This window comes from Eublepharis macularius, chromosome 1 (assembly GCF_028583425.1).
Source record: "Eublepharis macularius isolate TG4126 chromosome 1, MPM_Emac_v1.0, whole genome shotgun sequence".
NCBI lineage: Eukaryota > Metazoa > Chordata > Lepidosauria > Squamata > Eublepharidae > Eublepharis > Eublepharis macularius.
The window spans coordinates 198,480,143-198,494,146 of record NC_072790.1 but is presented as its reverse complement, the minus strand read 5'-3'; the positions used below and the strand labels follow the sequence as shown (position 1 = coordinate 198,494,146).

General features: G+C 41.1%; 1 protein-coding gene and 1 long non-coding RNA gene across 3 annotated transcripts in view; one reads left to right on the top strand and one right to left on the bottom strand.

The window, feature by feature from the left end:
- The window catches only part of THADA (THADA armadillo repeat containing), a 232,634-nt gene that overhangs the window by 185,588 nt on the left and 33,042 nt on the right, over nucleotides 1–14,004 (top strand). Inside the window, 5 exon segments of the mRNA XM_054983423.1 lie at nucleotides 3,797–4,212; nucleotides 5,352–5,473; nucleotides 8,774–8,846; nucleotides 9,533–9,677; nucleotides 10,308–10,439. Of these exon segments, the coding sequence (XP_054839398.1) occupies nucleotides 3,797–4,212; nucleotides 5,352–5,473; nucleotides 8,774–8,846; nucleotides 9,533–9,677; nucleotides 10,308–10,439 (888 nt within the window).
- The window catches only part of LOC129332365 (uncharacterized), a 37,149-nt gene continuing 35,894 nt past the window's right edge, over nucleotides 12,750–14,004 (bottom strand). For both annotated transcript variants that reach the window (XR_008597326.1, XR_008597327.1), the window contains one exon: nucleotides 12,750–13,027. This is a non-coding gene — a long non-coding RNA (uncharacterized LOC129332365). The remainder of the gene's footprint in view (nucleotides 13,028–14,004) is intronic.

The following is a 14,004-nucleotide window of genomic DNA, read 5'->3' as shown; positions in this document are numbered from 1 at the left end:
AGCTATTTCAAGCTAAGGAAACTGAGTCCATCAAAAACTTAACATGAATCTGTCAACAAATACAGAAAACAAAATAATGGCTCATGAACTGGAAATGCTCAGTCTGCATTCCAGTTCCAAAAAAAAAGAGGATGTCAAAGAGTGCAGCAACTATTGGACTATCTCATTACTTTCCCATGCAAGCAAAGTGATACTCAAACTTCAACAGCAAAGACTCTTACCATATATGGAACGAGAAATACCAGATGTTCAAGCTGGATTCAGGAAAGAAAGCGGCACTAGAGATCACATTGCAAATTTACGATGGCTAATAGAACATACCAGGGATTTTCAGAAGAAAATCAGCCTATGTTTATAGATTACAGCAAAACTTTTGACTGTGTGGATCATGAAATACTATGGATAGTGTTAAAAGAATTAGGGGTGCCACAACATCTGATTGTTTTGATGCACAACCTGTACTCTGGACAAGAGGCTACTGTCAGGAAAGAATATGGGGAAACAGAATGATTTCCAATTGGCAAGTGTCAGACAATGACACATATTATCTTCCTACCTGTTCAACCTCTATGCAGAGTATATCATAAGATGGATTAGATACAGAAGAAGGTATAGTGCAAATCAGTGGAAAGAACATTGACAATTAGAGATATGCAGATGATGGGCAGAAAATACTAAAGAGTTGAAACAACTATTGATGAAGGTTAAAGGAGAAAGTGCCAAAGCAGGATTACATCTGAACATCAAGAAGACAAAAGTAATGACTACCAAGGAATTACATAATTTTAAAGTTGACAATGAGGAAATTGAAATGGTTCAAGATTTTCTATTCCTTGTCTTAGGCATCAACGAAAGGGGAGTCTGCAACCAAGAAACCAGAAGAATATTGAGATTTGGAAGAGCAGCTGTGAGGGAATCAGAAAAGATCCTTAAAGATAAGGATGTCTCTCTGGGGACCAAGATTAAGATAATCCAAACTATGGTATTCCCCATTACTATGGATGGATGGGAAAGTTGGACAATGAAGAAAGCTGACAGGAAGAAAATTGATTCGTTTGAAATATGGTGCTGGAGGAAAGTTTTTCAGATACCATGGATGTCCAAAAAGACAAATAAGTGGGTTCTAGATCAAATCAAGGCTGAATTCTCCCTGGAAACTAAAATGACAAAACTGAAGCTATTGTACTTTGATCACATTATGAAAAGACAAATAATGTCTCTCTAGAAAAGTCAATAATGTTAGGAAAAGTAGAAGGCAGTAGGAAAAGCAGAAAACCTAAAACAAGATGGGTTGACTCAATAAAGGAAGCCACGTCCTCCAGTTTGCAAGATCTGAGCAAGCCTGTTAATAGGACATTTTGGAGGTCTTTCATTCATAGGGTCACCATAGATCGAAGGTGACTTGATGGCACATAACACACAAATTTTGACCACTGGCCTAAGTGCCAATTTCCACTCTTCTTACCTGGTAGGTCCATACCAGTCACCCACCCACCTTTCCTTTAACTTCCTCCCTTTATTTGCTTTTTAGATTTTACTGCAAACCTAGGGATTATCCTAGATTTGCAGAAATGTATACCCTAGTCCTGTGTGACACCCTCCCTTGCAGTTATTTTGATTTACACTGTAGAGCTACTCATCAGTATGATACAAACAAGAATGCATCTTAAGAACCGGTCAGAGATGACTTGATGGGACATAACACATGCACCCAGTGATGGTTGTACAGTTGTATTGCTAGTCTTCAACCCTTGGTTTCCATCAATAAAAAGCAGGGGGAGGGGCAAGGCCCTTTCCAGGGCTCTTTGGGCCTTTGAGGAAGGACATATCAGGGCCAGACCCAGCAGCAACCAACAGATGACTTGCTGCTATGAGGATAAAATGGAAAAGAGAATGATGTGAGCTGTTTTAGGTCCCTCTTGTGGAAAAAGGTGGGGTATAAACATAGTAAATAAATGAAAAAATATGGCTGAAATTGAGGAATAGATGACAGTTAGGTTGGTGATGGTGGGGAGAGAAGGAAGCAGGGAAAGATAAGGATATGGAGGCTGCCAGTCCTTGCAAGGGAAAAGCTGCCTGGGAGAGTGAAGGAGGGAAATCTGAAAATGGGGTTTGGTTGGTAAGCAGGATGGAGAGAAGGAAGCAGGAAAAGGTGAGAGGCTATGGGATCTTGTGTTACTCGATCTCACAGCAGCGTTTGACACGGTTGACTATGATTTGTTGGCCAGCCGCCTCGCCAACGTGGGGATTAGGGGGACAGCCTTACAGTGCCTGGTCTCCTTTCTCCAGGGTCAGGGACAGAGGGTGGCGCTCTGGGGAGATCTATCTCCCCGTCACCCTTTGGTGTGCGGGGTTCTGCAAGGGGCGATACTCTCTCCGATGTTATTTAACATCTACATGCGCCCCCTCACCCAGTTGGTGCGGAGGTTTGGGCTGGGCTGTCATCAATACGCGGGTGACACCCAGCTTTTTCTGTTGATGGCCGGCCGGCCAGACACGGCCCCAGACAATCTGGCCAGAGCTCTGGAGGCTGTGATGGCATGGTTGAAACAGAGCAGGCTGAAACTGAACTCAGTGAAGACGGAGGTCCTGCAGCTGGGATGGGGGCTGCCAGATGTTGGGATCCAGCTCCCTGCCCTGGATAGGACACCACTGGCAACTTTGCCAGTGGTGAAGAGTCTGGGCGTGCTCCTGGATGCCTCCCTGTCGATGGAGGCCCAGGTCACAGCGGTTGCCATGTCTGCATTTTTCCATCTTCATCAGATCAGGCAACTTGCCCCCTACCTGATGCCCCAGGACCTGGCTACAATGACCCATGCAACGGTCACCTCCAGGCTAGATTACTGTAACTCACTCTACGCTGGGCTACCCCTGGGCCTGATCCGGAAACTACAACTGGTCCAGAATGGTATATCCTACCGGTCACATATCACACCTGTCCTGTGCCAGCTGCACTGGCTTCCGGTTGAATTCTGAATCAGGTTCAAGGTATTGGTTCTTACCTTTAAAGCCCTGAGCGAGTTGGGACCGGCATATCTTCGGGACCGCCTCTCCCTGTATGTTCTCTGGAGACCACTTTGATCAACATATAAATGTTTACTGGTGGTCCCCAGCCCTAAGGAAGCCCGTCTCGCTTCAACCAGGGCCAGGGCCTTTTCAGTCCTGGCCCCAGCCTGGTGGAATGCTCTGTCAATGGAGACCCGGGCCCAGCAGGACATATTATCGTTCCACCGGGCCTGTAAGACAGAGCTGTTCCACCAGGCGTTCGGTGGTTGAAGGGGGCAGTGCCATGTTGTCCTCCCACCTTTGGGGTGGGAGGGGGGTGTTCTCCCCACCATTGCACTTGGTTAATTTATTTCATTATTGTTTTGTATGTTGATTTTAGTATTGTTTTCTTGTTTTTATTGATTTTAACTTGTCCACCGCCCAGAGCCCCTGAGGATGGGTGGTATATAAATTGAAATATAAATAAATAAAAGAAATCTTGCAGGGAATGGGAGGAGAGGTGAGAAAGTGAGATGCCCTCAGAGAGTCCCTGTATGTTTTATTGAAATGTCTAGAACAAATTGTTCTGAAGAGCTAGCCCAAGGACATTGGTAAAATGGAATCTGAGGCTCAGTGCCTGCAAGTTTGAATGCATTTTCAGTTGTTAAATTATGTAGACTTCTAATGTATTTAGTTCTTCATTTGAAATGTACTTCAGTTTGGCTGGATTGTGCCATATAGTTAATGCTTGCATTAACCAAAGAAACCTTTTTCCTTCCTCATTCTGCCACCCTTCCATTTTTTATTTCAGGAGATGAGTTTAAAAGATTTTGGGAGAAAATGGCTACAATTGTCTCTGATTCTGAGCTGACAACAGGCATCACCTACTCATCTGCAGTGCCAGGATTTGCACAGTATCTCCAAAGTATCACCAAACTATTAATATCGATGCTTTCAGTGACTGCTCATCTTGGATTTGCAAACCACGGTTTACTTGAAACAGGGAAAGGAACAGATCCTTGTTTATCAGTTGTGCATCTGCTACATTCTGATTTCCATGAAGTGCGCTTGTTGGTCTTCGAAGCGATCCTGCTGTGGTTGAAACAAATGGGTTGTAAACATATGGCTGAAGAAGGAGGAAAAGGCGTTTTGTTTCTACTGTCTGGTTTGGAGGAGATGCTTCTTAGAATAGCCATAAAGGAAAAGCATCCAGAATGTTTTTGCAAGGTGAAAACGTGCAGCCCCTGCCCTGAGAAATAGATGCAGAGGAGTTAGCCGTGTTAGTCTGTGGTAGCAAAATCAAAAAGAGTCCAGTAGCACCTTTAAGACTAACCAATTTTATTGTAGCATAAGCTTTCGAGAATCAAGTTCTCTTCGTCAGATGCCTGATACAGAGACTGGTCAAATACAGGAGGAGAGAGAAGAGACAATTAGGGGGAGGAAGGGGGAGGGTGCAATCAAAAAATTCCTTTGCTAGTATATGTAAACATCTCCTTTTAGTGTGTGTATCAGTTGGCTTCAAAGGAGTTTGCCCTGTTAGTTTGTAGCAGCCAAACAGCTAGACCATCCAATTCCAATGCAGTATGAGCCTTCGACAACCACAGCTCTCCCTGCCAGATGCATCTGATAAAGAGATCTGTGGTTCCCGAAAGCCCACGCCAGGTGCCACTGAGCTCCCCCAGACCCCACCTCTGTAAAGGAAATCTGTTACCTGTGGTAATGTGATAACCATTCATAGTCCCTATTCAGTCCCAGCTTGACAGAGTCAAATTTGCATATGAATTCCAGTTCAGCAGCCTCCTGTTGGATTTTGTTTTTGAAAGGTTTCTGTTGAACGCTGTAGTTCAACCTTTACAGAGGTGGGGTCTGGGGGAGCTCAGTGGCACCTGGCGTGGGCTTTCGGGAACCACAGATCTCTTTGTCAGATGCATCTGGCAGGGAGAGCTGTGGTTGTCGAAGGCTCATACTGCATTGGAATTGGATGGTCTAGCTGTTTGGCTGCTACAAACTAACAGGGCAAACTCCTTTGAAGCCAACTGATACACACACTAAAAGGAGATGTTTACATATACTAGCAAAGGAATGTTTTGATTGCACCCTCCCCCTTCCTCCCCCTAATTGCCTCTTCTCTCTCCTCCTCTTCTGTATTTGACCAGTCTCTGTATCAGGCATCTGACGAAGAGAACTTAATTCTCGAAAGCTTATGCTACAATAAAATTGGTTAGTCTTAAAGGTGCTACTGGACTCTTTTTGATTTTGCCCTGAGAAAAACTCCCTCTAATGAAGGCGCATAATTTCAGTTAAGATGGGCCAAATTAAGAATGTCTGTTTTTCTTTCATTAATGCAATTTAATTTATTTTTCTAGGTATTGGAGGTTCTGTATTGTATGGATTTCAGAAAAGTACTTCCAAAGACAGAAGATACCATAAAAATGAATCCAAGGGATTTCTTGCGTTGGATTATGAATGTTGCAGAAGCTTCTGACAGGTATATTTTTATCTTTTGGTAATGTATGAATACATCTAGTTCTTAGTATGGCCTCATCTGTGAATACTTAAATCAGTGTATCAGAACTATGTAGGGAGAAAGGAGATCTTTCTACAAATCTAGGAGAGTCCCAGGTTTGCAGAAAAACCCAGAGAGTGTTTAAAAATGAAATGGGGTGGTGGTGGTGGTTTACACAGACACAACTCCTTTGGCTCAGCTTCAGTTATGGAGGGATGCACCTGACAGATGCTGCTGCTGCCGTCGCAAGACACAGGAGGTAGAGAGAAAGCTACCATTGCATCGCTCCTCTGGTTGCATGAGCCACAGAGGCAGCAGTGATACTGGCAGGTGAGTACACGAACAGGAGATGCTGTTACTACCCACCTGCCACCATGTGAACTGCTGGAGGCTGCGCTGCTACTGTAATAAAATTTTTTAACAAACATGCAAACTGTGAAGGGGTGAAATGTAGGCAAATGTATGGTTGGAGGGCAATGCCCTCCCCTGTTATCATGTGAGTTGCATAGGGGCTGCAAGGCAGGCAGAGGAGGAGTAGGGCATCTGATGAGCCAGTGGGTGGAAGATAATACTAACTATGCTTACACACCGCTCTTCTAGACAGATTAGTGCCCCAGTCAGAGCAGTGAACAAGGTCAGTGTATTATTATCCCTATAATACAGCTGGGGAGCTGGTGCTGAGAGGAATGGCTTATCCAAGGTCACCCACTGAGCTCATGGCAGTAGTGGGATTTGAACCGGCAGAGTGCTTAACCACTATGCTACACCCTTGGCAATTCTCACAGGACCTGCTTGTACTATTTAAATATTCATTGATTGCAGATTACCTACTGAAAAGAAATAATCTAATTAATATAAAAAGAAAGACATTTCTATGGTTTCAGTATATCTTGTTAAGCTATAAGTATTTATTTATTTACATTATTTATTGTCTGTCTTTCCCACTGAGACTTAAGGTGGATTATACAGTGTAAGTCAATAGATCAATGGCTGGGATATTTAAAAACAATACAATGGTTAAAATTTGCAATTGCTAAATTTTACACATGTTGCTTCCTAATTTTTATATATCTTTACAAAACCTTGATGAAGTAAGTGGGCCATGCCAGAAATGCAGTATTTTACCATCGCCATCTTGAGGAGAAGTTTTATTGTATATTGTTGTTTTAATTTTACTGTAATGTTTTATCTGTTTTAAAGTGTATTTATGTAAACTGGAATGTTGTACTCGGCCCTGAGCCTGCCTGTGGGGAGGGCGGACTAAAAATCTAATCTAATAAATTAAATAAATAAATTAGGAATCAAGGGTAAAAAATAGCGACCTCAGTATGAATTCTGGGCTGAACTAAGATCTGAGCTGAATGGATTACTCCAGCTTTCCTTTTTATTAACAACTTTATGTTTTGAACTTTTAGTACTTAGGCTAGTAACTATTGCTAAAGTTTAAAAATTCCTGGACGATCAGAGGACTAATACCCCTCCTTTCTTGTAGCTGACTTTGATCCTGGAACCATGGAAATTCTTCTTTGTTAGGTTTCACCTCTGTGCTTGCCTTTATGATTGTTTAAATTTTTTCTGCAGCTATTCCCTATCGTATTTCTTTCCTTGAATGTCCTAACTGTAGTTTATTATTGTACTTTGCTCAGTTAGTTATTATTGTACTTTGCTCAGTGAATGTCCTAGCTATTGATTATATTGTGTTTTCCTTTGCATGGTTCTAATCCGCCTTGGATCTCAGTGAGAAAGGCCAACTATAAATAAACAAACCTCGGACACAGTTGCAAGAACATTCTGGAATCCATGAGCTTCTGTGGGTGGACCATTTTAACTGAGTGCCTTCCTTGCAGAATGCAGGAGCCACATTCAATCTTGTTTTGAATAGATAATGGTTAGACCATGGCTGAGGATGAATCTCCAATCCAAACTAGATCTTCCTTCAAAGGCCCAGTGCAAAAGATTAAGTCCAAGGTTGTCCCCCCAAAATGATAAATCCTGGAAATGTGGTAGTTCATGTATGTTTTTGATTCATATTAATTGGAAACTCCCTATTATTGAATCCTTTCAGAAAGAGGCTATTGACAGAATTAATTTAATCGTGTCCTTAAAGCAAGGGTTCTTATTTAATCAGTTTATTCTGAAAAATATCCCTGCAATCCGCAAATTTCTAAAATATACTATATTTAAGATTACCAGACCATCATTTGTAGTAAAGCATCTTTATTTTATGTTTTGGAAATTGTGTTGTGGACTTACAATTGAAAATGGGTGTGAAGATCTACTCTCTGAAGAAGGAATAATAAGGAGAAATAATTCAAAACACCACAAAGCAACCTGGCAGCTGTTTCTAGCATGTTCTCTAAATGAATGTTATTCTTTTGTTGGATTTTCACCAATGTTCAAAAAGACCTTTTAATTTTTTCCCTTTAATATTTTCTTAGACTGCTTTGGTCCCCCCCCCCTCCCATTGATCGTATTTTACTCTGAAAAGTTAATTGGGTGAGGAAATTAATGTCAGAGAAATTTGCAAATTCAAGAGGTGACAAATTATTTATTATAATTTATAAATAGCTTTGTACAATTTGTTAATATTCAATCAGCTATTAGTAACAAAACCGTGTATCATGAAGTTAAGAAGCTGCTGTATATCAAGCTAGACTATCTAGCTCAGTACTTCCTCATCTGACTGGCACCCATCTTGTAAGCCCTCAGGCAGAGAAAGGTCTTTTATGCGACCTCCAGCCCTTTGATGCTAGCATTGAATTTGGGACCTTGCAAATCATGTGCTGTACCTTACAAAGCATGTGCTGTATCCCATGCTGCTGCTCATGAGAACAGAAAGGTCATCTGAATACATAATTTTTTCACATGTGCTAAAAGAAATTGTTAGACAGGAAGAAAATGGTGAACAAAGTCCACTGGAAATGTGTCCTGTATCCTGAAAAATCACAGGTGCAGATATTGTGTAGCCAATTGGCAAACTCATTATCTGGACTTGATATACCTCAATACAATTATCTATTTGTTAAGCACAGCCTCCTTCTTGTGTGTAAACAAAGCAATTCTTAATGCAATTGTATTTAAACATGGCACAGCTATAACAGATTGAGTTGGGCTAGATTTACTCCTGAGATCAGCTATCAGCACATAATGTATGTCACAAGTGTGAAGAAAGCATTTAGTGACTGCTAAACTTGACAGCCAGTGGTCTCCAATATTAAAGCTACAACAATATATTATTTTGCATTTAACTCTGTGTATCTGTTAACCTTTATTTTTTTGCAGCATTGATATTCAAAGCATATCCCTTAAGCTTGCTTCAAATGTGATCATCCATCTTGTACAAAATTGGCAGGAGGTAAGAGAGAAGGTAGTTTAGCATTGCTAAGGGCAGTTTATTATACTAGGCTTGCCTCAGATTTTGCTGTGATAGATGAAATTCAGTTACTATAAACATCCTTTTCATTTTGATGAGCCTATAAAGTTAATTGCATCTGATACACAAAATCTTTGCTAGCTTGAAGGTTTTAGAAGGGCTTCAGGCCTGTTTCAGCATCAGTTTTTGCAGAAGTCCAGGGCAGGCTTCTGCATTAGAGTGTGCATGTTTTTATGCCTTTAAAATATGTATTGATTATCAGAATACCAGATTTCAGGCAACATTCAACCATTTGTTTTTCTTCACGATAAAGAATACATACATTAAAATAATTTTAATAGTTTAGAGATTACAGGAATTATCTTTAAGGAATAAAAGATTGTGATCCTGTTGATCTTTATTTGTGTTGATCATTTTGTATTTCTTGCTTTTGGGTTTATAATAAATATAAATTTTCTTTTTAAATTATTAATACTTTTTTCTTATCCAAACCGTAAGACTAGTATTGTTTCCTTCTCTGTCTGGAAGGAAATTTCAATCCTATGGAAGCTGGAAGGTCTGAATGTCATTTTTGTGTATTCTATTTGTTTTCTTAAATAAACATTAAAATTCCACAAAAAATGAATTTCAGTGTATTGTTGGCACCTCTTATTCACATTTTTATTCAGGAACTACAGTCAGAGATGAAACTGTGGATTCAGATAGTCACCTATTGTTGTGAAGATGAACAACAGACTGATCTCAAGTTGGCTGCTGCAGATGTGCTTGTAAATGTTGCACCATTTTTCCTAACCAGTCAGAATCTTCTTTTGGGTAAGTAAATAGGCACAATTCAACACTATTGAACACAAACAAGCAAAAATAATCTTCAGTGTCATTGATTTCAGGATGAGAATATAACATGCAGAACTCTCACCCTCAATTAAAAGTGTTTAACTTTCGGATAGGTTGTGCCCTATGCTTTTTATCATGTCTTTGGGAGTTGTATTGGTTGAATCCAAAGGACTTACATATGTGTTACATAGAGCGGAACCCTAGTCCTATGATCACAGAGCACCACTCTGCACGCACAAGATTCAGACTTTATATTAGCTAATACACATGGGTCTGTCCTCTCCAATGAATGGGTCAGGGTGTGTCAGAAAAGTTCTGTGTGTACACTGTAGTTTGAGATGCCAGTACAGTGTCTTAGCATTAGGTAGTGTTTACTGTAAGCCTTCTATTACCAGTATGTTCTTAATTACTCCAGCCTTTGACATGAAAATCAAGAGAGAAGTTAGCAGGTTATATTCAAGGAATCTGAGATGTGAAGGAAGTCTTCTGAGAGATATTATCCAGCTTTTAAAAATAACTCAAGTTGAAAAAAGAAAAACATTTCTTTTTAAAAAAGTACTTTTCAAACTTAAAAATTACTTCTAATATCCCTTTTTAATAATTACACAGGTGTGTCTGATACACTGCTTCTTTGGAAGTGCGTTATTCAGCTGTTGCAAAGTGAAGAGCAGACAGTAAGAGACGCAGCTGCTGGTGTCATCAGAGTGGCCCTGTCTCAGGAGAGCATCTTTAGAAATACGGGTATGAAATTGTTCTTGTTCATCAGTGATCCATTATCAGAATTTTAAGAGAGGAAAATTCAGTGTAAATGGTGGAATGTTAAGATTTATGGGTTGGACCCTGCAAAGGACAAGCAGAAGTCATTTATATTTTCTCACTATCCCTACCCCACTGCCACAGAGCTATGCTGAGAGCAGAGTGAGCTTGTGAACAAAATGGCACTGAGAGGGTGAGTGGAGACCACAGAGGAGGAATTGGGCGAAATCACTGCCACTACCCTTTCCACCGTTGGAAGCATTGTTGTCAGCTAACTTGAGACAGTATTGCCAGATTCCTGCCGCTGTCACTCGTGGCATTTTGCCCACAAGGCAACCTCTACCTCTACATCAGCCTTTTTGGGTGAATGGTGAAAGGTGGCTTTGAGAGAGGAAAAAAGACAAGTAAGATCCACATCTGTGAGCTCCTTTACATTTGCAGGTCATCGAACTCTATCTCTCAGCTTCATAATTCATGCAAAATAAGTCTTCAGACAAAAACGGGAATTCCATTTATTTAGCCAGCTCCCACTGGTAGAGGTGCATATGAGTCTTTTCATAAGGTTAGATCCTGCTCAGAGAGACTGATCCTCCCCACCTTCTTCTTCCAGCAGACCCCTGTAACCCTCAAAAAGATGAGTCCAGGGCTCAGGGGACTCTTGTAGACAAAATGCCACAAAGCATAGGGAGTTAGAGTCAAGATACAGAATTAGGCAAATTGCTCAGCCATTCTCTTCAGCCAAGGCACTTTTTTCCTCCCTACTTCCTTTGCTGGGCTGTTTTCACACATCTTACCTGTCGCTGGATCATCGCACAAAACACCCAGAAGACAGCGTCTTCTTGTGCGAAATCGTGCCAGGAAGATGCTATTTCGTGCGAGAAGACACTGTATTCCGGGTGTTTTGCGTGATGTTCTGGCAGCAGATAAGATGTGTGAAAACGGCCCTGGTAGGGAGGAGGCAGAGAAGGATCTTCCTTTGTGAGCCCCATTGCTCATATGATCCAGCCACATTCGTAGCAGGATTCAACCTCCTGAGCTTTCAGTATTTGTGGTGACAATAGTTCATTTCCTAAACATTCACCCTGTTTCATGAAGTCTTTTTGTTTAGTTTAGTTTTACTCTTAACTTTTTTATTTCTTAAAAGTTGGCTGTTTCCCTGCTGAGTCCAAGTACTATATGACACAAAAGCTAAAATGTGAATGGAACATGCTTAAAACTGTACAGAAATACCCTTGAGGTTAAAATGATTTCATTTAAGGTTCCAACAAGAAGCCCCTGCAGTACTTTCCATAGTTACCGATAAACTTACCTGGCACTACATAGAGACCATTAGTGATCCAAGAGGTAGAAATTATTATTAAACTATTTTTAAAGCATGGACTACTCAGGCCCAATGCAAATGTAATACAAAGGTCCTGTGGGGTTATCCTTTGTGTTGAAGAGCAGGAGCCATTGGTAAAATAACCTTTACATTGCTCTGTGTGTGTGCATGTGTGCGTGCGTGCGTGTACCTGCCCTTGTACCAGCAATGTATCCTAAGTAAGGGTGGGGAGGATTAACAACCTTCTCACATGTGGCAGAACTATGTGGCTCTATCCTGCTTACTTTGCTGAGATACTGCTTGTAGAACTGAAGATAAAACACTGCAGGGAATGAGACAGCTAAAGTGTCACAACATCTATTTGTCTTTTGGTGATGGGTGTGTAAAAACCATGTGCCTCTGTAAATGGAAGTGTGTGTAAGACATTAAAAACTTGTTCAGTTCTTTCAGACCCTTTTTACTTTCATAGAAGGGGTCATCTTTCTAATTTTGTAAATAGACTAGACTTTATATGTATATAACAGAACACTATGTATATGCTTCCAAGTGTTATGATATTTATATATGACAATTGTACTGGAAATTCCAGTTTAATTTTGCTACAGAAATACTTGATTCATACATGTTTTTCTAGTCAAGTCATGCTAGGATCCTAGTCCTCATAGAAACTAAACTACCTAATTAGGACCAAGATTGATCATTATTTTGTTTCCCTACAAACAAAAACTTGTCAGGTACTTAAGATCTTACTAATGGTCTTTGTGGTACCAAATCCAGACTGTATGGCATATTTTATTGCTTTCTTGTTCACTGAGTTGTAAACTTTTTAAAATTCCTTTTAATGTGAGGAGAAACACTGGGGAATATTGTATTTAAAGCAAATGTTATCAGTTTCTTTAAAAGTTAATTACATTAGAGATTCATTGCTCTCTGTAGGCCATTTCAAAGAAGCATTGCTTATTCCAGAATTTATTTCCAAAAAGAATGCAAACTCAACAGGGGAAATCTTGGTGATTCCTATTTGTCATTTCTCAGTCATCCAACTACTGGTGGTAGTTCATCCATGTGCAAGCCTGCCGATCTTTAGATTCTGTAGCTAAAATTCCTCTAGGGGGAATCTGCTCCCTCTCAGAGTGCATGCGCAGCTTGATTTGCACTGAAACAGCCTGCTGTCTGGAAGGAGCAACACCCCTGACCCTCAGTTCCTCTTTTGCTGCCGGTTGGATAGGTTCTTAGTGTCTTCTGTCAGATTCTTTCATAAAAAAGCAGAGAGAAAGAGACAGTCAAAATGGCTGGAAAAAACTTTATTTAAAATACATACTCAGTGCAATACAAAAATGATGAGAACAAACGGGCATTCTCTTTGCCTCATCTGTTTGGGAGAGGGGCATAATGTTAGCTCGTGCAAATACTGCCAGAGCTTCATCCTTAAGGCCAGGGCAGAAAGAGCTACCAGGCTCAAGGGTACTTTGTTGGCTGCAACTAGCCCATCTGCTAAATCAGCTAAGTTGTCTGCCTTCACGGAGCTTGCTGACACCACCAGCCATTGTGCTCTTGGAGGCTTCGATCCCCTCGGATCAGACCACACCATCTCAGATCTGGAGATATCATTCAACCTCAAATGCACCGAGCCCATTGGATCCGACTCCATCTCGGATCCGCCAAGGCTTCTGGCACCCTGAGCCCCTGGAATCCGGCAATGTCACGGATCCAACAATACCAACGAGCTTCAAGTACTCCAAACCCATCGGCTTCAGCAAAACTCCAAATCTAGAAAGCCATCAGATTGGGCAGTATGAACCCAATAAGGCATAGATCTAGGGTGTCTCTGAAACCACCCATAAAGAAGGCCAAATCTTAAATCAAAGCACTCTAAACATAAGAGGCGTTTTCACAAGATGCAGGTCACAGACCTAGAGATTGGAGAACTGGAGGTAGTGAAGACCCCACGTACCCCTTCCCCTTGCTCAAGTTCCTGCTCGGCTTCTTCCTCAAAAGAGGAGGGGGAATTGCCTAGAGAACTCTCTTACCCAGCTGTTTGGGAGCATGGACGAATTTAACACCAGAGCTGTTGTCTGCACAAATGTCCAGTGTAGTGTCAAGGAGTGCCTCCACCTTTGGGTGTCAACTGGGGTGAACCTTACAGAGCAGAATCTGTAGGATCTGCCATCATCATTAGTTATAGAGAAGATGTAGTCAAGAAGACACAGACAGTGTCACCATTCTTCA